This window comes from Mirounga leonina, unplaced genomic scaffold (genome assembly GCF_011800145.1).
Source record: "Mirounga leonina isolate KUSES-001 unplaced genomic scaffold, KU_Mleo_1.0 Mir_115, whole genome shotgun sequence".
NCBI lineage: Eukaryota > Metazoa > Chordata > Mammalia > Carnivora > Phocidae > Mirounga > Mirounga leonina.
In genome coordinates, this window is record NW_023270268.1 from 27,742,770 (window position 1) to 27,767,855 (window position 25,086).

General features: G+C 43.7%; 1 protein-coding gene across 2 annotated transcripts in view; it reads left to right on the forward strand.

Moving 5' to 3' along the window:
• The window catches only part of NEK11 (NIMA related kinase 11), a 240,919-nt gene that overhangs the window by 191,226 nt on the left and 24,607 nt on the right, over positions 1-25,086 (forward strand). For both annotated transcript variants that reach the window (XM_034994615.1, XM_034994618.1), the window contains one exon: positions 4,080-4,176. In XM_034994615.1, coding sequence (XP_034850506.1) covers positions 4,080-4,176 — 97 coding nt within the window. The remainder of the gene's footprint in view (positions 1-4,079; positions 4,177-25,086) is intronic.

Sequence of the window (25,086 nt, forward strand, 5' to 3'; positions counted from 1 at the left end):
ATTTGGATAGAAGTAAAGTTTTTAAAAGACCCTAAATCTAAGTACCGAAATACAAGTCCTGTACCTGGTACAGGAACCAAGGATGGAAAGCGGGGGTGAGCCGTGGAAAGATGGGACCCAGGAAAGGAGGATGGCAGAGAGCCGACTGTGACAGGGCCTAGAGGAGAGAGAGGAGAATTTGAGGGAGACAGACCCCAGGCTCAATGACACAAGGGAAGATTGTGGTTGGTTTAAAAGGAAACTCACCAGAACCGCTAAGTGGCATTGGTTTGCTGTTGTGTTTCCCTAGGAATCACAGGTCCTACCTGTTCCAGGGAAGGGCATGATGGGGATGGAAGAAGGAAGCGAGAGCTGAAATTGTTCCAGGTTACATTTCCTGTCACCACCTTCTTTTCAAAATGTCTGGACCTTCCATTTTGAGGCTGACCCGTGGTTTGAGCCATGAGCACAGTGGAATTCTCCATGGTGTGACCATAGTCACTCTCCCTTTATTCTAATGGGGTCACAGTCTCCTTCTAAGGAACACACAACCCACACAGTGAGTAGGTAGAAGGAAGCAGGACATGGCTGCCAATTGATCCCCTGCTCTTCTCTGGCTTGAGGCTGAAGTCAGAGCCACTTAACACCTACGACAGGGCTTTTCCCAGAGGCACACCCGAGTCAAGTATCTTCAGAACTCACCACTGGCGGAATAGACTGGTCAGAGTTGTTTTGTTTTGTTTTTTTGTTTTTGTTTTTTTATGATGTTTTTGTTTTTTTAAGCATCTTCCTTGGCCACTCCTTACGTGTGCCCATATCCACTTTTTAAAAATTATCCTAGGTAGAAGCTTCATTTGATGACTGGTTGCTGGACGTTCTTCTTAGAAACCGATGCTTCCTGTCAGATCCACGATTCTTTAGAAAAAAGATGGAGGTGAAGCAAAAGTGAGGGATAGCCAAAGGTAGACAGTGAGGGGCAGACTTACTCATGGGAGGGTGCACTTCCAACCTGTGGCGGGAAGCTCCTTGGGAAGAGGGTATACAGTTCTCGCAGGAAATTTGTGAATTCATACATGCACCTAACATTATGTGTCTTACACATACGTACTACTTCCAAGGCCATGAACCTTCTGTTGAAATTAATAAAGAGAAGATTAACTTTAGAAAATCAACACAAGGGGGGTGCCTGGGTGGCTCAGATGGTTAAGCATCTGCCTTCGGCTCAGGTCATGATCCCAGGGTCCCGGGATCGAGCCCCGCATCGGGCTCCCTGCTCGGCGGGAGGCCTGCCTCTCCCCCCTCCACTCCCCCTGCCTGTGCTCCTCTCTCACTGTGTCTCTCTCTGTCAAATAAATAAATAAAATCTTTAAAAAAAAAAAAAAGGAAATCAACACAAGGCTTAAGGATTCATCTATTTTTTAAGTCTGAGAAAGCAGAGCTCTAGTACCAGAGCTTCATGGGCCTGCAACCAGTGCAGCTGCATGGTGTCCCAGGCTCAGGAGGGGGCCTTGCACTTGGGGTTTAGTAAAATCCCTAACAATTTTATCTTTGAATTTATGTTTATGAGTGAAGTCTGATGGGACAATGGAACCTATGCTGGGGGCTTGAAGCCTCACTTGCATGCTGCCTCCAGCCACCCCCCGGGAAGATTTCTCCACCACCCACACTCCCTAACTCCCTCCATTCCCTATGGGGGCCTGTGCACAGATAGGGGAGGATCAGGGGCAGGCAGGGTCCTTGAGCCCCTGCAAGGGTCTTCACCCTCCTTGAGAGTATCTATTCCAGTTCCTGAGGGAGAGCACTAAATGCCCCATAAAAAAACACCATGACAGTCCACAAGTAATCAGAAGCAGAAGAAAGTAATCAGCTTTTCTCTTGCTTTTTGAACAGGGGGCCTTGCACTGTCATTTAGCTGTGGGCCCCACAAATTATGTAGCTGGCCTGTCTAAGCTTGTTGGAAATGCAGAATTCCAGACCCTACCCACGCCTACTAAGACAGAATCTACATTTTTAATAAGATCTCTAGGTGATTCATATCACATTGAAGTTTGAGAAGCAGAGTTCTAAAACACACTCGGATTCAGTGACTCTGGGATTCATCTAAGAAGCTGAAGTCTATGATTCTAGCCCAGTCATTTTTATTATGATTGCTAAATGTGTTGTCCTTCTCTTTGACATAAAGCAACTGCTATTCCTGGTGAAAGGTGGGATGGAGAGGAAAAAGCCTGGCCAATAAGAAAAATGAAAAAAGGAATTGCTCTTGAGCATCGAGCTTTGCCAGCGCTGGTACTTGAAATGGTATTTGGCCTGTTCTCTGCTCTGGCTCAAGGCTTAGCATCTTTCCCAGCAATACTGAGAGCCCTACTGAGGGGAATCGTGGCCACAATAAAATAAACTGCAGCTCTTCTGGAAATTTCTTTGACCTTTATTTGCACAAGTCTTCAGGATTTGCCAGCTCTCTGGAAGAGAAGGGAAAGCAGCACCTTCTTTTCTGTCTTGGCAGGACTGGTTTTTGAGCTTGCGTTTTACTTGGTGTGGTGTGGTGATGGTTTTAGGAACTTTTCAGGATCTAGGGAAGATGATTATAAAAAGCAACCAATGAGCACATGAAACGAACCCCCTATGCCATCTCTCCTCCTCACAAAAGCCTTCCTTGGGGAGAAGGAGCTCTCCTGGCCAGAGCTGGTGGGAGGGGAAAGCTGAAATAAAGCTTCTGTCTGACGCCAGGGGAGGCTGAGGCGGGTCTTCCCTCGGGGTGTGGAAGGGGTGATCGCCAGGAGGGAGCCAAAGGGGAGCAATCAGTCACTGGCCATAACTGGTGAAGTATCAGAAAGAGCAGGAGCTTTATAGAGTTCATACCTGTCGAGCCAGTAATTCTGCATCTAGGGATGGAGGCTGAGAAAAGATCGGAGATTCTGACCAAGAGTTAAGCAGGAGAGTATTCATCTCAACGATAGCCATGAGAGCAAGCAGTTCAAAGTGAGATGCATGCCCTCCCAGGGGGTGTACAAAAGAAGGGTGTAGTTGAGGAATACTAGAATTTGCATTTAATTTTTTAAACTTAAAAATATAAGAAGAAAGCTTTGCTAATATGTAATATGAGAACTGGCTCTCACTCCCTCATTTGGTCCCTAAATCAGACAGTCACGTGTTACAAGAGATGGGGTGGGAAGCGTGGGAATGTCCCAACATGGGGCCCTTCTGGGACATAGCAACTACTACGTGGATATAATTTATAAATGAATATTAGGGCGTTCAATGTTTTTTCCTGATGGAGTGTGAGGCACCTTGTGGGGGATGTAAGGAATGCACAAGGAAGATTCTGCCCCAGCTCCGGGAAGGACGGTATGCAAATCCAACTCTGCACGACCCCAGCCCTCTCTCAGGGGCCCTCGTTAGCTTCCTAATGGGAAGTAGTGTGGTTTCAGTTGATGGACTATTTCCTTCCCTTCAATTCCAACATGCCTTGTAGGAGCCTCCAGGGTTTATCAGTAGAAACTGTAGCTTTCTCAGCAGATTTCATAACACTGCAGCTCTCATTAACAACACTTTACCTCCTGAACCCAATTTTGGCCTTCTGCTCTGTTCTGCTGAAGTTCACGGCTGCAGGTGACACCCCCCCACCCCCCAACCGTCAGCATCTTGCTTTCCATTGCAAAAACGCAATGCTCAGGTGTGGGATTAAGATAAAGGGAAAACTAATCTTATTAGAAAAACTGTCTCAGTCATCGGAGCAAATACACCTGCTGAAAGCAACTGCTAAGGGCTCCTCGGGAGTGTTGGCTTTGTCATTGATGCATTTCCTGGAGAGTTTGCTAGTCTAAAGCCCATCTTTTAAATAATGGTGTTCTGTTTAAGGAATCCTTTTGGTGAGAGGCTTGGTCCTAGAATTCCTTGTGCATATTAAAACTATAAATAATCTTGTCATTAGGAATCAATCTCCTTAATGTGCATGTCATAATTGAATTCATCTCTAATTAATGTAGCATTACGTAGTGGCGAAGGTGGATTAACTTCTGTTTTCTGATTGCCCTTGAATGTTGCCTCCAAGTTGCTGGAGTGCTGATGAAGTCCGTAAGTGCTGTGCATTGATGTTTCAGACACAAGGACCGTCACCAGCACAGCTCCAGACATGTCCCCGGGACCAACAGTGTTCACCAGCGCAGTGGCCAGGAGCAAGATGAAACACCTGAGGGAGTAAGTAGCATGTTGCCTGAGCCCTAGGAGAGTGGAGTGTGAGCCTTATTGACAAAGAATGTGATCGTATCATGTAACGCTATTCCTCTTGGTCTTCACAAAAATAACAGCTGTGCTTTTCTAGAAGCAAAGGTGAGTGGAATGTGTAAAAACTCAGTGGGAAAGGCCTGCATCTGGATCGAAAACTCCTGCTGTGGTCTGAATGTGTACCCACACATCCCCCAAATTCATATGTTGAGATTCTAACCTCCAGAGGAGATGGTATTAGTAGGTGGGGTCTTTGGGAAGTGCTTAAATCATTAGGCCTCATGAATGGGGTTAGTGCCTTATAGCAGAGGTTCCAGAGAGCTCCTTAGCCCTTTCTGCCATGTGGAGACACAGGGAGAAGGTGCTGGCTTTGAACAAGGAAGAGGGGGCCCTCACCAGAAGGCGAGCATGCAGGTGCTTTGATCTTGGACTTCCCAGCCTGCAGAACTTCGAGCAACACACTTCTGTTGTTGATAAGCTACCCAGTCTATGGTATTTTATAGCAGCCTGAAAGAATAAAGACAGCACCTGATATAGACTTCTTGGCGAAGAAGAAGTACCCAGCCTCCTAGTCTAAATTCTCCTGTATAATTCATGTCTCTAGATCAGCGGTTGGCAAATTCTCTCTGTGGGGAGCTAGATAGTAGATAGGCTCTGTGGGCCATACAGTTTCGGTCACAATTTCTCAACTCTGCTGTTGTAACACAAAAGCAGCCTTCGGGGCGCCTGGGTGGCTCAGTCGTTAAGCGTCTGCCTTCGGCTCAGGTCATGATCTCAGGGTCCTGGGATCGAGCCCCAGTCTGGCTCCCTCCTCAGTGAAGAGTCTGCTTCTCCCTCTCCTCTACCGCTCCCCCGGCTTGTACGTGCACACTCTGTCTCTCTCTCTCTCTCAAATAAATCAATAAAATCTTTAAAAAAGCAGCCTTAGACAATATATAAATGAGTAAGCATGGCTGTGCTTCAATAAAACATTATTTCAGACTGAAATTTGAATTTTGTATAATTTTCAGGTATCACAAAATATTATTTTGATTTTTTTCAACCACTTAAAAATGTAAAAACAATTCTTAGCTCACGAGATGTACAAAACAAGTGGCAGGCCACAGATTTGGCCTGTGGGCTCTACAGTTTGGAGACCCCTCCTACAGATGTTCCAACTCAGAAACTTTTTTCTAAAATCGACTTCCTGTATTGGTGGTGTTCATGCACAGTTAGGGAAGTTTGGCAAACATTATTTTTCAGTCAATATGCATTTATATTGTTCTTGCAACACCACACATCATCATACAGGTTAATGTTTGACGGCAAAGGAGAAAAAAATGCTGAAAATTATTTCCAAGCGTAAAGCTGGTAATGTGTTTAGATGCCTATTGTTTCAAGTCCTGCTTCTGTCTGAGTGGCCACCTAGTAACAGAGTTACCATGGAAACAAGTGAAGCCCAGGAACTGGAAGTGAGAGGGAGTTTGGACTAAACTTTCTTGCCTCTGCCTCCTTCCCCTTCTCCTTCCTAGGAGGAGATTATGGAAAAGCCTTTGTTAATCTCCCAGTTGATAATCTTCAAAGAAAAGCTACTCAACTATTTCTCCCTTAAAATTTAATAACGTGGAATTGTCAGATTTTTGATCTAAGACTTCATCACTTTTGCAGAGTACACAACATTCCATTTGCTAGCATATTATGAAATGCTTTAACTAATTAAAATGAAAGTCGTTTTGGCAAAATAAATGACAAAGATATGTTCTAGTGATTTCAGTCCTAGTATTTTTTTCTTCCTTCCTTGTTGCTTGACTGAATTTGAATTTGACCAGGTGTTTTCTGGCTCACGTTCTAATGTGGATCAGTGCAGCTTGGGTTCTCTCCCCACGGTTGGTATTGTTTCTTTGGCAGAATAACCTGCCATCCCCTCATATCCCACGTCGCAAAGCCTGTACCATTCCAGAAAAGGCAAAAAGGAAATTGCAGCCACAGGGCTAAGTATCTTTTGAGGATGCTGTGCTTCCTGTTCTAAGACTTAGAACACAGCCAGAAGAGAGGGGATCTTGCCATTCTTGCACAGTAATGTGCTGTGTGCTCTGCGTGTGCACAGCAACTGTTGGGACATGAAGAGCAATGAATGACCTTTATCCCCAGGAACTTACAATGCAGAGAAAGCACCAGACTTCAAAGTGGAAAGCTAAATGGACAACACAATGATTTTGTAATATGAGGTAAGGATTCAGAAAAGCCTCCAAGTGGGACCATGCCCATGCGCCAAATGGAGCAGATGGTGAGAGCTTCGAGGTCAGAAAGGGGAAGTCAGGGAGGTCTCTGAGAGAAGTGGGAACTTGGCCCTGTCCTTAATCGAGAAGTAGGATTTGGAAAGGTAAATCGAAGGGAGGGGAAGCTGGAGGCCAACAGATTTGGAGTCCGTCATGGCTTTACCAATAAATGGTTTTCTGACCTTAGGCAAGTGATCTTCAAAGGTTCTCTTTCCTCATCTGCAAAATGGTCATATTATTGCCACAGTTGGGTCCCTGGGAAGGTAGACTGAGAGGTGGGGATTACTGTGCAGGAGGTTTGTGAGGGAGTGTTCATGAGGCCACCACATGTAGCAAGGAGGGGAAGGAAGTGGACTGGGCACAGGGCCACAATAGGCTGTGACATGGTCTCATTTGAGGCCTCAGTGGATCCTACAGAGAGCTCTGAAGCGGGGATGGCCCTGTAGAACCATCCTGAGTTGGGTCAAGAGGGCCAGGACTTTACGGCCCCCAGTCAACAAGCATTGGATGTGGGCTATCCTGGGAAGGGACTGTGACTGAGCAAGACATTCTTCAGCCAAGGTTCTCCACCAGTGGAGAGTACCTGCAGGGCCTGCTGTAATGAGTGACTGACGTAATGCAGAGAAAACTGATACATACAAGAGGCCTTCTTAAGGAAAAGTCAAGTGTTTTATACCTATCATTAAGGAATAAAGAAGATAGCTTTTTATTCAAAAGAATATAAGGAAGGGAATGCAAGGGATGTATTTTAGGGATACTAACTGCATCGGGTTAATCATGTTAATTTTTTAAAAATTGATTTTGAAAAAGATTAAGCCTATAGAAAAGTTGAAAGAACAGCACAAGAAATATGACATATGCTTCACCTAGATTCACTGGTTGTTAACATTCTGCCACATTTGCATAATCTCTTCCTATCTATCTATATAATGTAGACATGTATTTATATATTATTATAATTGTTATTATTACTGTATCATTTGAGATTAAGTTTTATTCATCATGACTTTTCACACCTAAATATTTAAGTGTGAAACTCCGAAGAATATTGACATTCTCATATATAAGCTCAGTAAATGATTAAATTTAAGATATTTCACACCGATATATATTACATAATATACTAATCAACATTCAAATTTCACTGATTGACCAAATAATGTCCTTTATAGCAATTTTTTTCCTGATCCAGGATACAGACCAGTTTCACACATTTCATATAGTTGTTATGTGTCTTTGGTGCCAGTTCCTTAGTGTTTTGTTATCTTTCATAACATTGACATTTTTGAAGAGTACGGATGGGTTATTTTGTAGGCTGTCCCTCAATTTGGGTTTGTCTCGTATTCCTTTATGATTAGACCTAGGTTTTATATTTTGTATGATATTCTATGTAAGTGATGCTGTGTCCTTCTGAGTTTTTTTTTTTTTAAGATTTATTTATTTATTTGAGAGGGAATCAGAGCAGGGTGGGGGGAGAAGGGCAGAGGGAGAGGGAGAGAGAATCCCAAATAGACTCCATGCTGAGAGCCCAATGTGGGGCTCAATCTCACCACCCGAGGTTACGACCTGAGCCAAAATCAAGAGTCAAATGCTCAACCGACTGCCACCCAGGCGCCCCTCCTTCTGAATTTTTAAAATTTACTTTGGGAAGTTGCAGACATACAAAAGTAGTCAGAAGAGTATAATTAATCCCAATGGATTCATCAGTCAGCTCAACAATTATCAGTTCATGGTAAACCTTGTTCTATCTCTACTCCCAACTATTCTTCCATGTTACTCTTAAGAGAGTCCCATTCACCGTATCTTGTCATCCATTAATTTTTCAGTAGTATGTGAATTTGAACCTGCTCTTTGATATCTCCCTTTTGGATATACATGAGGCATTTCCAAAACTGAACTCCTGATTTCCCTCCCAGATCTGCTCCCTCCACAGCCTTCCCCAGTTTTACATAAGAAAGGTAAGATCTAGGGAAGAACAAACCTTCCAGCTCAGTTATCAGTACCTCTCCAGGCTTACTGTGTGATGTTTTAAGGGTATCATGCAATCATCTCCTACTGTGAGAAAGCGAAGCTAAGGAAATTGGGGAGTAACACACGTGGTGATCCTAATGCTATGTTTCTTCAAGTTCTCCCAGCTGGGAGACCCCAAGGCTTAGTGAGCATTCATACATGCAGCGCCAGGCATAGAGCAGACCCTAGGATAGTGGTCAGGAGGGGAAAGGTATGGGGCAGGGAGACAGCAACTGCTGGAGTTTATATCCCTGCTTATTATTACTAGTGTGCATCCTTGGACGAATTACCCAGCCTCCTTGTGCCTGAGAGTTCTCATCTGTAAAGAAGAGCCAATAGTGGTTCCTACTTCGTGGGGTTGTTGTGAGGTGATGTCATGTTGAGATCATGAAGGTATGAATTGCACTTAGGATGGTTTGTGGCACATAGTAAGTGCTCAATAAATGTTAACAACTTATAATAAGACTCTCAATATACATGTGGTTAGTTCCTCTTGAAAAGCCCCAAGTGAAGTATCCGAAGGTATTGGCATGTGTTAGTCTGCTACGTGATGTTTTATACCTAAGGGCATCTGTGGGCGAAGAAGCTGTGAAGATATTTATATAGTGGGGTTTTTTTTAAGCATGCAAAAAGAAGTGCCAGTTCCCTGGGAAAGTGTCATGAAGTTGTTGAATATAAAAACCAGCCATTTACCATCATCCTCCAACTCTCAGTTTCCTGTCACAGCTACTTCTTACTCCTGCTGGGAGACCACTCCACAGATGAAACTCCCTGCTGGGGGCACAGGCAACACTGGGCTCTCAGCAGCTGTCGGGTGGTGCCACTCAGAGTCAGCAGAATCACAAGAAATCAGTATTGACTTCCTTTCTGACTAAGTAATTTCCATGCACATTTGAAGAGAGGTTGCTATTCATATATGATGATGGTTGGATGGTTGCATGGTTGGATGGATGGATGGATGGATAAATGGATGGGCCTTTGTGGCTTCATAGGCCACTGTGGCTTCATGGGCCTCCTGAAGCTTCTACCCTCAGGGCAGGGGTTTTGGGATTTCTGTTGACAAGTTTTCTTTGCAACCATTAGCTGGATTCGATTCCAGGCCTGGCTCCAGAATGGTCCAGTTGGTCAGCTTTCAGCTCTGAGGATAGTAAGTGACACACTGTTGCAAAGGGATTTGTCCTTTAACACATACAGGCCAAGACACTGTATCATGCCACAAAGGTGTTTTTCAACCTGAATGAATAGTTCTCCTGGCCTGTATATATCAAGTAATCTGACTAGAGTCCTTGGCTTTGCTGCTTAAAGTGTGCTCCATAGACCAACAGCATCGACATCATCTAGAAGCTTCTGAGAAATGCAGAATCTCTGCCCTCACCCCTCCTAAATTAGAATCTGCATTTTAATAAGTTCTCTGGAGATTCATATACGTATTAAATTTTGAGAAGCACTAAGTCTAAAGGATTTCACACTGGGGGGAGTTTCTTACCAGAGTATGAATTGGGATCAATCTTAATAAAAGCCAAATATAATATAAAATATATTTATGTTTTTAAGGCCTCAGTTTTTTAGACTTTTTTTTACTTGTCTCCTATTTTATTAAGGAAGGTATAATTTATATCTAATAAAACTCACCTTTTTTAGTATACAGTTCTATGAAATTTGACAAATGTGTAACAAGAAAATTCTATCAATTATTAGTATGTAGTTCTATCAATTTTGATAAGTGCCTATAGTCATATAACCATCACTGCAGTCAAGATTATGGAACAGTTTCTATAGAAGATTATAGAACCTCCAAAAATTCCTTGTGCTTCCTCTTTATAACCCATCTCTCCCATCCTACCTTGCTCCTGGCAACCATTGATCCATTTTCTGCCCCTATAGGAGTTTTATCTTTTCCAGAATATCATAGAAGTGGGCTCATCACTTAGTATCATAGGCCCCCATTGTAACTGGATGGTAGTTGTGCATATGGATCTAGATCTATGCATAATTATATGTTAGACCCTTGTAGTAGTTCTGAATTCCTTTTTTCCCCATAGAATTGTCACAAGGAGAGCCAGGTTTGGGCTATAGTTTCAGACACCTCATGAGCAGTTGTCCTGAAGGTTTGTGGACCCACTAAGCCTGCTATTAGAGGGACTCACTACCCAGGATATTGTGAAGATGAACTTCTGGTTTCCCTGTCAGGGACTCCTCAGGTTCTTGCCATGGCCAAGAGGCCTTAATGCCCGGGAACCATGGGGGAGGACTGGACTCTACTGTCCTGCTCAGCAGGACAAAGTTCTAGGGATGGGATCCACCTCACTAAGACTCAGCCTGAGAATGGGTACCCATGGAGAAAGCCTAAGGTTCTCAGGAAGCTTCTGAGCCCACTTCTCCAGTTGGAAAGTCAATGCCCTGAAAAACATTTGGGACCTAAGAAATCTTCTTGATGAGAGGGATGGCAGCTCTTTGTGACCACAACTCTGAATCACCTCTACATTGACAATTCATGCACAGGGCACAGGAGAAACAAAATATTTGCTGTGTGGACGTGTGTCTCCTCTTTGGAAAATACAATGATACATATATCAGGCTTCTTGATGTTGTCCACAGCTCACTGATGCTCTGGGGTTTTAGGTTTTTTGTTTGTTTGTTTGTTTGTTTGAGGCCTTTTTTCCTCTCTCTCTGTTTCATTTTAGTTTCTATGGCTCTGTCTTCAACTTAACTAGTCTTTTCCTCTGCAACGTCTTATCTGCTGTTAATCCCAATCAGTGTATTTTTCACCTGAAACATTGCTGTTTTCTTCTCTAGAAGTTTGGTTTGAGTCTTTTCTAATATATATATATCTTTCTTTTTTTAAAAAAGATTTTTTATTTATTTATCTGAGAGAGAGAATGGGAGACAGAGAGCATGAGAGGGGGAGGATCAGAGGGAGAGGCAGACTCCCCGCTGAGCAGGGAGTCTGATGCGGGACTCGATCCCGGGACTCCAGGACCATGACCTGAGCCGAAGGCAGTTGCTTAACCAACTGAGCCACCCAGGCGCCCCTATATATATATCTTTCATGTCTTTGATTAACATAGTCAATATTTCCTCCAGCTACTTGAACAAGTAGAATATGGTTTAATTATTTTAATGTCCTCGTCTGCTAATTCTAATATCTGTGTCATTTCTGGGTTGGTTTTGATTGATTGATTTTTTTCTCCTAATTATAGGTAATATCTCTCTACTTCCTGGTATTCCAGGTGATGTTTGACTGAATGTCTGGCATTGTGAGTTTTACTTTGTTGTTGCTGGTTATTTTTGTATTCCAACAAGCAGTCTTGAACTTTGTTTAGGATTCAGTTAAGTTACTGGGAAACACTTTGATACACTTGGGTCTTACTTCTGAGCTTTGTCGTGTAGGACCAGGGCAGCCTTAAAGCTATGGCTGATTATTGCCCATTACTGAGGTGAGACCCTTCTGTATACTCTACCTAATGGCCAGTGAATTGTCAGGTTTAATAATAAAGGACAGTTTGGCAGGTGTGAAGAGGCACTATTCCTGGTCCTGTGTGAGCTCCAAGTACTTTTCTCTTTATAACTCTTCTGCATGGTTCTTTCCTTCGCCTCAGTAATTTCCTCACATGCATGCAACCCATCTATATTTAGCTGAATCATTAGTCTCTGTATGGGTATATAAAAGTTTATTTGTTTCAAATATTTAGAAACTGCTTTTGTTTTATTACTTTTGTTTTTTAATTATGCAAAGTGATTCCATGGGTCCAAAGTCAAATCCATAAAAAAGTATATTTAAAGAAGATAGCTTCTATCCTTGATCCCTTACCCTATTCTCTCCCTTCCCCAAGAGAGAATAATCTAAAAAAAAATTTATGGATCATCCTTCCATTTGAAAAATAAAGGCATCCTATCTCTCACTTCTTAAGAAATCGGTAGCACATTATACACACTTTTGTCTGCTTCACTTAGCAATATATCCTGGAGATTACTTCATAGTAGTGTGTAGCCATAGACTTCATTCCTTTTCACAGCTTCTGTGGTCTCCTTTGTGTGGACGGACTGTTGTTCATTCACCCTGCCCCCTAGATGGATGTACGGATTTTTCCAACTTTAGCTATTAGAAATAGCACCAAAATGAATAACCTGTGCATTCAGCTTTTTTGTTTTATTTCCAGTTTATCTTTGAGGTAGATTTCTAGCGGTGGGATTGCTTGATCAAAGGGTAAATGCATATATAATTCTTGTAGGCATTTCCGAGTGCCTTTTTGCATTCCAGCCAGCAATGTAGGAAAATGCCTACTCTTTGGTTTCCCCACAGAGTATGTTATCAAACTTTCGGATTTTATGTTTTCTATTATCTTCCCCTCTTTCTCTCCCCCCACTCTGCCTCCTTCTCTCCCTCCCTCCCTCTCTCTGTCTCTCTTATAAATGTAGTCTTTTATTGTGGGGTCTATTTAACTTTGCTTTTGGTATATTTTTTGGAATTTAGGAAGTTTATTTTCATCTCTGTCAGCAAACACACTTGAGAGTCAAGTTCAGAAAATGTCTCAAAGTCTAGATTTGGAGTGGAAGGGAAGAAGCCTCTTTGGCCTCAGGGTTCAGCTGAGCTTTCCAACCCAGTTTCCCCAGAAACATTGTGTATTGGGAGACAAATGGTATTGCTCACATGGATTAACAAAAAGTGATGTGTGTGTGTGTGTGTGTATGTTGGGGGGGGTGGTTAGCCATTTAGCCAGTGATGTTTGTGTGAATTATCTTAATGAGGTGAAGAAATCCATGGTGCCCTAACTCCCTAACATGTAGGAAGAGCACTTTCTAGGCCTGTTGACCTTGGTGTCAGTGGTCTTAGTTGCAACCAGCTGGAGTCAGTGTGGTGATGTGCAGCATCTTGCCCAAATGGGCGTTGCTCTCCTATAAGTGGGCAGTGAGCAGATAGTCTTTGTTGAGGAAGATGGGAAGCAAGGTGGTTCTGACAGAGCTGCCTAGTGCCTGGTGTGTTTAGTGGGATGCACTCGCGACTTACCCGTGTGGCATGCCCGACACAGCGCTTGCCGCTTCGATGCTCAACACTGGTTTGTGTATTTGTGTGTGTGCATCACAGAGGCCTGTCCTTGGCCAGAGGGCACTAGATCTTGTGTTAGCTGCTGCGGTTGCAGGGCGTTCTTTGAGTGCTGCAGGGCTGTGATGAGTTTCCTACAGATTCCATCCTTGAGCTCTCATGTCAGCTGTTTGGAAAGGTCTGGGCAAGGTCAGAGCACAGCCCTGCCGAGTGCTGTGATGAGGGCTGAAGGCAACTATTTAGAGGCTGCAGAAGGCACGAGGAGGTTCTATAGTAACATTGAGGTCAAACATAGTAATTGGCTCAGTCTCAGCTAGCTGGCTCAGAAGTTCTTGAAATTTTTCTTTCATTTTCAATCACAGGAAGACCTTGACCGAGGAAGGTCAAACTGAAGATGAGAAGCCCATGACCTTTATTGTCCTTCTTTTTTTTTTTTTTTAAGATTTTATTTATTTATTTGACAGAGAGAGAGACACACAGTGAGAGAGGGAACACAAGCAGGGGGAGTGGGAGAGGGAGAAGCAGGCCTCCCGCCGAGCAGGGAGCCCGATGCGGGGCTCGATCCCAGGACCCTGGGATCATGACCTGAGCCGAAGGCAGACACTTAACGACTAAGCCACCCAGGTGTCCCTATTGTCCTTCTTGTTAACCTGATATACGGCTCATGGTGCAGTAGCAATTACTTGGAAAAATGATGGTGGAGCATTAAGCACTTGCTAAAAATGCTTCCAAGATGGAGTTGCAGGAGGTTTGTAATAGTATCAGCTCAGGTTCTGAATTGGACCAAAGCCATAGCCATGTTTTTGTGAAGGGAAGCTTGCTTTCAATGCACAGAGGAGGTGTGATAAGGGGAGTGTGCTAAGACAGACAGACACCCTCCACCACATACAGCTCTCACCACATACCTGGGAGATGGCAAGACTCTCCATTTTGTAAGTAAAGAGGTTGTACTTCAGGAGGTTAAGAAACTTCCCCATGGTCACACAGCTAGTAAGTGGCAAGGCTACGTTTGGAATAGAAGTATGGTTAATCCCAAAACTAGTGCCGCTAACCACAACCAGAGTTGGATGGTGACAGTGGGAGCCAAGTGACACAAAAGCCTGGGTCCCATCAGGAACTCTAAAGGCGCCTTTTAATTACCACGAGCCTTCCACATGCCTGGTGTCCTATTCTGGAATCTACTTGTTCTCACTTTGTAGTAACAAGTACTTGCCACCCCACTTTGAGAATCCGTAGCTACAGAAAGGCCAAAGCTGGCTTCCAGGCTCGGTCTGCCACTATCAAATCCTAGGCCCCCTCCCATGCCTTTCTGAGTTGGTGGGTGTTTGAGATTTGTATTTTGACAGCATCTCATCCTCCCAGCCCAGGCTTCTCCTTTGTCAAATATATTTAATACGAAGTCTTTCAGGAGTTCCAAGTGCTTTATGAATAAAGCTCATTCTATCTCATTGACTGAAATAACCTTTCAGTGGAGAAACAGATGAAGTGAGGTTCTCCTCTCCGCTTTCCAAATCTCATTGAAGAGGTATTAGTCATCCTTCTAGCAGTCCCGCTCTTTAATGAAAGGTCAGTGTCAGGCAGAAGGAATTGCCGATTGAAGCCACCGTTTCAATTTAAGAACAACAAACAAAGACTTGTCTGTAAGGGAGGCCCGATGACCAGCAAATGAGGGCTTCTTGTCCAGACAGCAGTGGTTTCAAATTTACATACAAGGTTTAAGAGAGTCTTTACAGGGCGCCTGGGTGGCTCAGTTGGTTAAGCGACTGCCTTCGGCTCAGGTCATGATTCTGGAGTCCCAGGATTGAGTCCCGCATCGGGCTCCCTGCTCGGCAGGGAGTCTGCTTCCCCCTCTGACCCTCCTCCCTCTTGTGCTCTCTCTCTCTCATTCTCTCTCTCTCAAATAAATAAATAAAATCTTTTTTTTTAAAAAAAAGATAACTTTGAAGAAACAGAGCCTATTCAGGGGAGGAAAAAAGTTTTTTGATTATCAAAGTTCTCAGATGGATATTACATCATTGAAAGAAGAAAAGAATGTATTTATCAAAAGGGATTTAGGGGCACCTGGCTGGCTCAGTTGGTTAAGCGACTGCCTTCAGCTCAGGTCATGATCCTGGAGTCCCTGGATCGAGTCCCGCATCGGGCTCCCTGCTCGGCGGGGAGTCTGCTTCTCCCTCCGACCCTCCTCCCTCTCATGCTCTCTCTCTCTCATTCTCTCTCTCAAATAAATAAATAAGATCTTTAAAAAAAAAAAAAAGAGAGTCTTTACAGAGCTGGTCAGACTTCTTACTTAGCTGTCTCAAGGTCTACAATCCATTGATTGTGTTTTTCTTAAGAGTCTGTTATGTGAGGCACTGAGGGCCGTAAGACACAAGGCAAGGGAGACACCTTACACCCTCACTAGGGAGACTGGACACTTGAAGTATGGTTCACAAGACGGGAGAATGTCAGGTGCTACCTGAGTGGAGCCAACAACCAGGAAGTTCAGAGGAGGGGCCCATCTCTTCCAAAGGGTTGGACAGGTCCGTGCACTGCTCAGAGGATGCCTTCTCCCTCACATGGACCTGTTACATCTACTTCCCTGCCCAGGAACTACTGAGCCCCTTTCTATGAAGGTAAAGCCCCTCATCTCTGCTAACCCACATGTCAGCCAGTTTGTTCCTGCCTCTTAGGTCTGGGCAACTTTGGCTTAAGCCCTAAGTCCACATCCCATGATAGTTCACAGCCCTTCCTGGGAGTTCTGCAAATCCCTACAAGTTATGAATATCTCATCTTCTGTCTCCATTGTCCCCTTTCTGTGCCATATTGGTCTAGCTGAAAATCTAGTCTCTTTGTCCATTTTCCCCAATACTCCTACTAAACCAAATCATCTGTGAGGGCGCTAGACTTTTTTGAAGATCTGAAAGCCAGTGATAAAGGCGTCGTGTCACAAAGACTTAAGCAACTTCCAACTAGTCACGTAGGCATCCCTGTTCATAGAGAAGTGCTCTTTAGTCCCTGTTGCAGGTATACTCACCAGAAAGCAGGTTCTGAGATCATTTTCCTGCAGAAAGTTTCCGGCACTGGGGCTGGCTCTCTGGGTCCATACATGCTGGGGGAGAGAAGGAAGTCGGACTGGGCAGAGGGAGAGAGGTTGAGCCTGTGGTACTGTCTCAGCAAGGCCTCGTTGACCAGATGGGATGTGCAGAAGCTGGGATGACCCTGCAAAGTTGCCCCAAGTTGACGGGAGGGGGCTGAGCTTGAGAGCCCCGCTCCTGCCAGTCACTGGCTGCAGGACCAGGGCTGTTCCCCAGTTGGGCTGTGAGCTCAGGGCTCCCTGCCAGGGCCACTCCCCAAAGCTGGGGATCTTGGGGTATAGCCCAAAGTCCACTATCCTCCCAGAGTTCTCCAGCCCCAGCTTCGCTCCAGTTTTCCAGCATTTTTATTTATTTATTTATTTTTGCTTTCATCCCTTTCTTAGGAGCAAAATAAAATGTTCTCATGCCAGACACTTTGGCCATTCCTCTACTTCTTGGGCTTTTGCTCACATCTATGCCTTCAGAATCTCACCCTCCCTGAAAAAAATCTTCTCTAGGTATTTTTTCTCAATACTCTGTGTGTGTGTGTGTGTGTGTGCGCGTGCATGTGTGTACCAGCTGACACTTAACACATGTGCACCCAAATTCCATTTGTTCCATTTCAGTAACAGCAAGAAGCATCATAGGTAAATCGCTGTAATGCGTGGGGGTGGATTTTAGGATTTGAACAATCTGAATTTACAACTTGGCTCCTCTTCTTACTCTGTAGTCTGAGACAAGTCCTTTTGCCTCTCCAAGACTTGGTTTCTTCACCTGTAAGATGGAGAAATAATTCACATAGGTACTAAATATCATTCTATTTAGTCCTGAGTGGGCACCCAGTAAATGCTCTCCTCTCTTTTCACACCTCTTTCTGGATCCTTTCAAAGGCCACTCTACAGGCCCCTGACTTTATGAGTTGGTGTCTAATTGGCTATGAAGTGATTATTCTGTTATTTTTTTTCCCTACATAAAATTGAAATCCTGCATTCCAAGCAAACAATGCTAAAGAGGGCCCTTTAGCTATTGTCAGCTGCAAAACAGATGTCCAAGTCTGGGGAGTAGGGACCAGGTCGGGGCACAAGTTCAAGGACTACTTAGGTAAGAAGCATCAAAGCTTCAGTCTGCCTAGTATCCCTTGTTGACTCTTCCTTGCTCACGTACTTTTTCCCTTTTAGAGCCATAGATCGAATATGTTACATGTCTTTGATTTCCATTATAGTAAATTTGTCCTTTTCCCAGCTTGGGCAATGCACATTACTTCGAAACAATCAAGCACACCTAGGATAAAACTATAATAAATTAACACAGCTGTTCTATATTATTTTGAAATATCTACAATCTGTTTGATGCTGGAAACCCTCAACACCACCAGGCACCGCAGGTTAAGCAGGAAGTCACGTATTTATTGCTGTATTTGTTTTCAGTTTGCCAAATTAGAAAAAGAAAGCATCCAACCTGACCTTTTCAATTCCCAGCCATGGAACAAGCTGTCACAGCTGGGCTCCCAAATCACAGGACCTTAGGAAGAAGGCAGGCTCCTCCTGACAGTACAGTATGAAGATATTTGCAAAGAAATAATCTAAATGCTATTTCCAACTCTTGATAAGATGGCAGAGTCAGGGAGTCGCAGCTGTCCTTCCTTAAGCCCCTCTGGCTGGGAGGGGCACAGGCGACCTTGTCACCGTTGTGTAACCTACGTGAGCCAAGGCAATAGCCAGAAGCACTCTGGGTGGAGTCGGATACAGAATAATGGGCAAACCTTAGGAAAATTGGAAGAATACCAGAGTCATGGTGTTTTCGACTCCATATGAAAGCAGTGTTTTCTGCGCACCTGTGCCGTGGGAACTAGCTGGGTGGGCATGGGGGCAGGGTGCTCCTGGGTGAGGCCCCAGCTTGTCTCCTGCCACTGCAGTGCTGCCCAGTTCTCAGCAGCGCCACCCGGCACCGGATGCGGGAGCCCCAGGACACCTTGTCGTCGTGCACCCAGACTCCGGCGAGTCTGCCCACCTCGATAAGAGCAGATAAGTGCTCACTGGAGAAACCAGGGCCTTCTTCGTCTACTTCTTATCCTGCACCTCCTATTTCAGGATCACAGATCGCCTCCCCGGTTACATCAGGTTCCAGGAAATATGAACCAAACGTTCAATAAGCAAGTGTTAGCCCCTGTTGTCTTCAGTGGCATCCACTGAGCCCCTGGTATTTGCAGAGAATAATGAAGAGAGAAATAAAAGACAGTCTTTGCCTTTGAGAGACTGAAAATCTACTTTACTGAAAAATTTATTCTCTAACTCTTTGTCAAAAGGATTTGAAAATGGAATTACCAGTTGACGCATATGAATAGCATGCTTTGCTGATCACAGCTTACCTCTAATACCTGAGAGACGTTTATTTAATCCATTCTCACATTGTGTGTAATATACAATACGACTTACAGAATAACATATATTGAAAAAGCAGATCAGAGACAGAGTGAGGAAGTGACTCTGTGAGGCCCGGTCGCTGTGGCTGAGTGTGTAGTGTGGCCCTGAGCTGCCAGAAAGTCAAGTTGAAAGAGGGAAATATGATACAATTCCTAGCTCTCATTATCAGGAATGTGAATGTGGGTCCTTATGGAAGACAGGGCTCCTCACTTGGGGTTTTATACATGGCACATGGATAAACTCCTACCCTCAACAATCCTTCTGCAGGAAATGCAGACGTGAATTGTATAACGGTGGCTTCTTTGGTAAAATAAAAAGCCATTTGATGATGAACTAAGCCGTGTAGTTTCCTAGGGGTCTAACTCTAAAGGTAAAAGTTGGAGCGCCTGGGTGGCTCAGTTGTTAAGCGTCTGCCTTCGGCTCTGGTCATGATTCCGGGTCCTGGGGTCGAGCCCCGCATCGGGCTCCCTGCTCTGTGGGGAAGCCTGCTTCTCCCTCTCCTCCTCCCCCTGCTTGTATCCCCTCTCTCGCTGTGTCTCTCTCTGTCAAATAAATAAATAAAATCTTAAAAAAAAAAAGGTAAAAGTTGGCTTACCTAGAGAATTTACAATCTGTTGATTTTAATGAGAATTAAATGTTTGCTTCTCATTGTTTAAATTAAAAATATGTGACCCGTGGGGCGCCTGGGTGGCTCAGTTGGTTAGGCGACTGCCTTCGGCTCAGGTCATGATCCTGGAGTCCCGGGATCGAGTCCCACATCAGGCTCCCTGCTCAGCAGGGAGTCTGCTTCTCCCTCTGACCCTCCTCCCTCTCATGCTCTCTGTCTCTCATTCTCTCTCTCGCAAATAAATAAAATCTTAAAAATATATATATATATATGTGACCCTTGAAGAAAGGATGAGAACAAAACTTAAGGCAGATTTTAATTTAAATTCTCTGTGAATAAATGACAGGGATGCCCTTGGCTGATTTGATGAGTATGTTTCCCTAGGACCATGCATTAATTAACTAATAGGGTTTTGACTTTCTATTTTTATGGTCAACTCCTAATCAAGGAGTGTTAACGCACAATCACTATTATAGATGGTCTAAGAAAAGCAGGACACAGAATAACATCCACTAGAACTTAACGTGGAGCTTCTTCAGCCTCTGATCAGGAGTTCTGCTCAGTTGGTTTGCCCGTGTACTGGCAGTCGAATCTTATCCATAATAGCCAGGAAAATCTTACTGTAATAAAACACACAGGTGTTTCTTAACTCAGAACTCTTTAAAAATATCTTAAGGATTTTTTCAGTGTGATCATCCTCTGGCATGTGAACAATTTGTGAACACAAACTATAAGAACAAATTCTGATGGCTAAGTGAAAGAGGATGAGAGAGAATGAGCACAGTAAACTCCCATCTCCTTCTCTAAGAACTGGGGATTACCCTTTTACAGTGACTCTTCCAGGCTGGTCTAGATTTTTCTTCTTATATGGTACACATTTTGCTAGTAGTCTTCTGCCCTGTCTCACTCTATTCTGGACTAGGATGACCTACTTTTTGTATCAGGGCCCTTTTATAATTTGCAAAAGTTATTTATTCTTGCACCTGAGGATTCTCAAGATTCCATTTAAGCGCTCTCTTTGTTGGCTGTTTTTTAATAACTCATGCACCCTCTAATGCATTCTGTCAAATGCTAGGTGCTACTTAATTCCCCTTGTTTGCTCGGCCTGTAGCTCTCTCTGATATCAGGATTCCTGTTCTCTGCATGAATATTCTACCTGCCATGGTATTGGGAAAACCATATTAAGACTAATTGGAAGACACTCTTTCCCAATCTTTTCCCAACACTTTTCCCAAACTTTGGGAAAAACCAAAGTAACACAAGGTGGGCCCTGAAGTTGAAGTTGTTACTTAGTTTATTTAAAAAGAAGAAGTCATTGGCATTGGCATAAAAAGAGTCATTTCCTAGTTGAGATCCAGGCTAGAGTGGGTCTGCCACCGTCAGAGGCGTGGGCACCATGACACTCACTGTGAGTCACCATAAAATGACCTCCTCTCCCCCTGCCTGCAATAACGCAGGAAGGTGTTCTCATTAAACACAACTCCCACACAATGACGTTTCGTTCCCCCTAAAATCACACCAAGATTCTTCAGAGGCTGGGACATTTGGATACAAGACAAATGCCTTCTAATTTTGTTTTTCGTGACACTATTATCTGCCTAAGTGGAAGACCAGATAGTGAGTAAATTAACTTAGGGGATGAACCTTTTGCCAGACAGCCTGAAGAACGCTACAGAGAAAAGACTTTGTGGTCAGAAGTGTGAGGGTGAAATACTGAAATCTGAAAGGCAGATATGATTGTACGATTTCCTTATTGCATTCTGTCCATAGGAAAAAGATACTGAGATGACTTGACAGGATTCTTTGGTTCATTGCTGATTTCTCGGCACAAAGATTAGGTGCTCAGTAAACAACCGATGGATGAACAAGTGGATGAATGAATGAAATATGGGAACATTACAAAAATGTTCTTCCTTACTGCATCCTCAAATCTCTAAAAGGTGGCTCACAGATCTCTGATGATCCCCCTGCCTATATTGTGAGCGGGCTTGAGGAGAATGGGCCTTCAGGGCAGTTTTCAGATATGGGTAGGTTTGGTTTCTCTGGATAGCTTGTAGGGCTGCAGTGAGCTGCGGAGTTTTCATTTGAGGCTTGACGTGAGGTGTTGAGAGAAGACAGTGGGGCCTTCAAGGTGAATTCTCAGGATTAGACAGGGAGAGATTTTGTAGACGCCATCACCTGATGTATGATTTTTCTATTACCTTCTAGAGATTTCATTTTATTTTTTAAATTTCTTGCATCTCAGGGTTTTTTTCCTTTTTATATGACAAATATGCTTTCAAACTTAGAGGTGAAAAGCAATGGCAGAGGCTCTGGCATCCGTACCTTTTGAGTGTCAGCTCAGCAGGATGTGTTTCTTGGCTGCTTCTGAAAATCAATAGAAAAAAAATACAGTGTGTATCTGTGCAGAAAAATGACAAATACAGAGACAGACAGGAGTCGTATAACAACATACTGGGGCATCTCAAACAGTTTGCCTCATCCAAACTCTGCTCGAAAATGAGGTTTCAAGCTGCTGTTGTCCATACTCCTGATAGGGTGCCTGTAAATACGCAGCCTGGCATTTGCTTCTAGCTCCCCAGCATGAGCACCTCAGACTTCCTTGGCCATGGTTAGGGAGAAAGAGACATCCACTGGCCCTGTTATTTCTTCCCTCCCGTGGGCTCCACTGTGGGTCAGTAGGGTTTCTGGGATCCCTCATCCTTTGTTTACATGTATCCAGAGCTGTATCAGCCCTGTGGATTTAGAAGCCTGGAACTTTCAAATGACCTCTGTGACTTACCAGCTCTGTAGTTCTGAGAAAATTGCCTAAACTTTCTGAGCCTCCTTCTGCTCCAGAGAACGAGAGAGATAATGTTACCTGCTCTCATTGGTTTATTATGAACCTTGAATTAAATGCAATAAAGCATACAGAAGCACACCGTTGAATTCCATGGTGTTGACTGAATATTGATGAGTGAATAATGTTTGGGAAAATGGGTGATTATGCAAGAGCAGAAGTATTAATCAACGTGCTAAGGCAGCAGATTTGCCACTTGGAAGGGACACTCTAGACCAGCACTGAAAAGGATCATTGAAGAGTATAGCTCTTGCAAACATTTGGTGTATGCAAATCAGTAAGGTCTATTGATAAACATCCTGGAGAAAGTGAAGATTTAGCAAAAATTGTAAACCACTGGCTATTGCTTTAGAGAGCTACTGGCTAATTCAGTATAAGGCCACAAAGGCTAGAGATATTTTAAACTTATTTTTTATTTTAAAGAACTGGTTGGCTTAATTTATCTTAGGAAAATATTAGAAACTGTCATGAATAATAGGTAGGTAAGAAAAGCTCAGAAAGTAACCAGACTACAGTTACCCAAGAACTTGTGAGTTTTGTCCATAGGATGGTAATCACCCCCAAAGAAGGTACCTAAAGACAAAATGGGAGGAAGAGTTGGTTGAGGATGTGTGATTGACCTGAGACATTAGGAGCTCGGTTCTTGGAGTCAGGGTACAAACTCAGACTTTTTGTCACTCAACAATTATATGACCTTGAGCTAGTTGCATTATGTCTTTGAGATTAGTTTTATCATCTGTAGACAAGAGACAAGACATAGGAAGTATTTACTATCCTCACTGTGTTATAGACAAAGCAACAAATCTGAAATGTTTTCTGTCACTATTGCCATATGCAATCTTGCTGTTTTGAACCAACACACACAAAAGGATCTGAGGAATGTGCACGACCAGGACTTACACAACACTTGGTTGCTTTTCTTCTACAATGACAATATTGCAAAGTTCTGGTTATAGTTCTGCCCCCTGGGTTGACGTCTGAATCAAGTCACACTGCAACGTTGTACTTTTACTAAAAATAAATGAAATGGCAGTTTTCCCCACTCATTTAAAAGGTTTTCAGATCAAGCTACATTTACTTTTTCGTCTACTATATAGAGAAATAAGTGTCAGCTGCCAACCCAACAATGCTGGCATTTATTCTTATAATGACATATAATTTTCTTCATCTAACCATACCTGGAATTCTGGCTGTGAATCTCCAGATTCATCTCCAGAAATCTCTTGTTGCTTTCGTTCCTTTCTTCCAATTTCTCCATAGAAAAAACTCGGGTGTGTGTGTGTGTGCGTGTGTGTGTGTGTGTGTGTGTGTGTTGCATTAAGGAAGTTAAGTTGGAGACTACTGTAACCACCATCTCACACTGCCTCATATCCTGTTTATCCTTTTAGAGCACAGACAGCAGTAGATGGAGGTGGAAACTTACGGAACAATCTTTAAGAGTTACTAGGTGTCTCTTGTGCTCATTTCTGATGTTCCAAATAAGGATCAGGTAGTTTGACCCATACCTGATTTAATATCAAATGGTACAACAAATCTTATGGGGAACTCTTCTATGCTTCCAAGAATGTTGTGTCTTGGAAAGGAATCCTAGCCAGCCTCTCTCTCAGCTCATCTATCAGCCAAGGCCCTATTAAGAGAAAGAAACCACAGCAATTACTTTAATCATTTTAAAAGAATTTAAAAATGAGTTGTTGTCCAAGTATTAGGGGAGCTAAAAAGACAAAAAGAAGACACTGGCATATCATGGAGCACAACTACAGGGAGCAGCTCCCACTGCGGGCCGGGAGAATAAAATAAAAGGAAGAGGCTGGGACTACAAAAACTCGGAGGCTCAGAGGAGGGGCCGGGGGCCTGGGATGCAGACCCCCGAGGAGGCGCCAATCCTGGGCTCTGCTGGTGTTTCTGAGCTTGAGGAGGGGTTCCATGGAATGGTACCTAGATTTTGGAAGACAGGATAACAGCTGCTGGTGCTGGTGTCTCTGAAGGGGAGCGAGGAGGCTGGGTGTGCAAGGGCATTAGAAACCGCACACTGGAGGCCGCTGCCGTCGCCAGGCCATCCACTGGAACCGGAGCCCCAGTCCCTTCCTCTCCTCCAGCTTTCCCAAGTCTCCCTAGCACCCCCTATTGTTGGAGCCTAATGCGGCGCAGTGGGCAAGGCAGAATTGTCCAGTCTTGGGTCCAGCGTCAGAAGACGGAGCTGAGGCAATGACCCGGCACCACTTGCCCGCCTGGCACGCATCACATTCTTCAAACAGACGCGTTCCTGTGCTTCTTGCTTCTCCATGAAACCTGAGCAGTTCCCTCAACATCTTGGGTGGGAAAGAGCCTTGACGTTAAGTGGTCCTGGGACAGGCTCTCTCAACTCCCATGTTCATAATTCTCTTAAGTCATTAACACAAAACAGATTTTTATGGGTGTGTATGTAAACATAACTCTCGGAAAACTTGGTTTTCTTTCATACACCAGGTAGACAAGAGTTTTGTGGTTATTATAAACATACAGTTTCAACAGCTTGATTTCTTGAAAAAGAGAAGAAATATTATGCCTCTCTGATTTTTCTGCTCAAACAGAACCTTTTAATGCAAATGAAAGCATGATTCAAGCATAAGAACAACCGAATTGCTAATCATATTTTTAATGTTCCCTTAT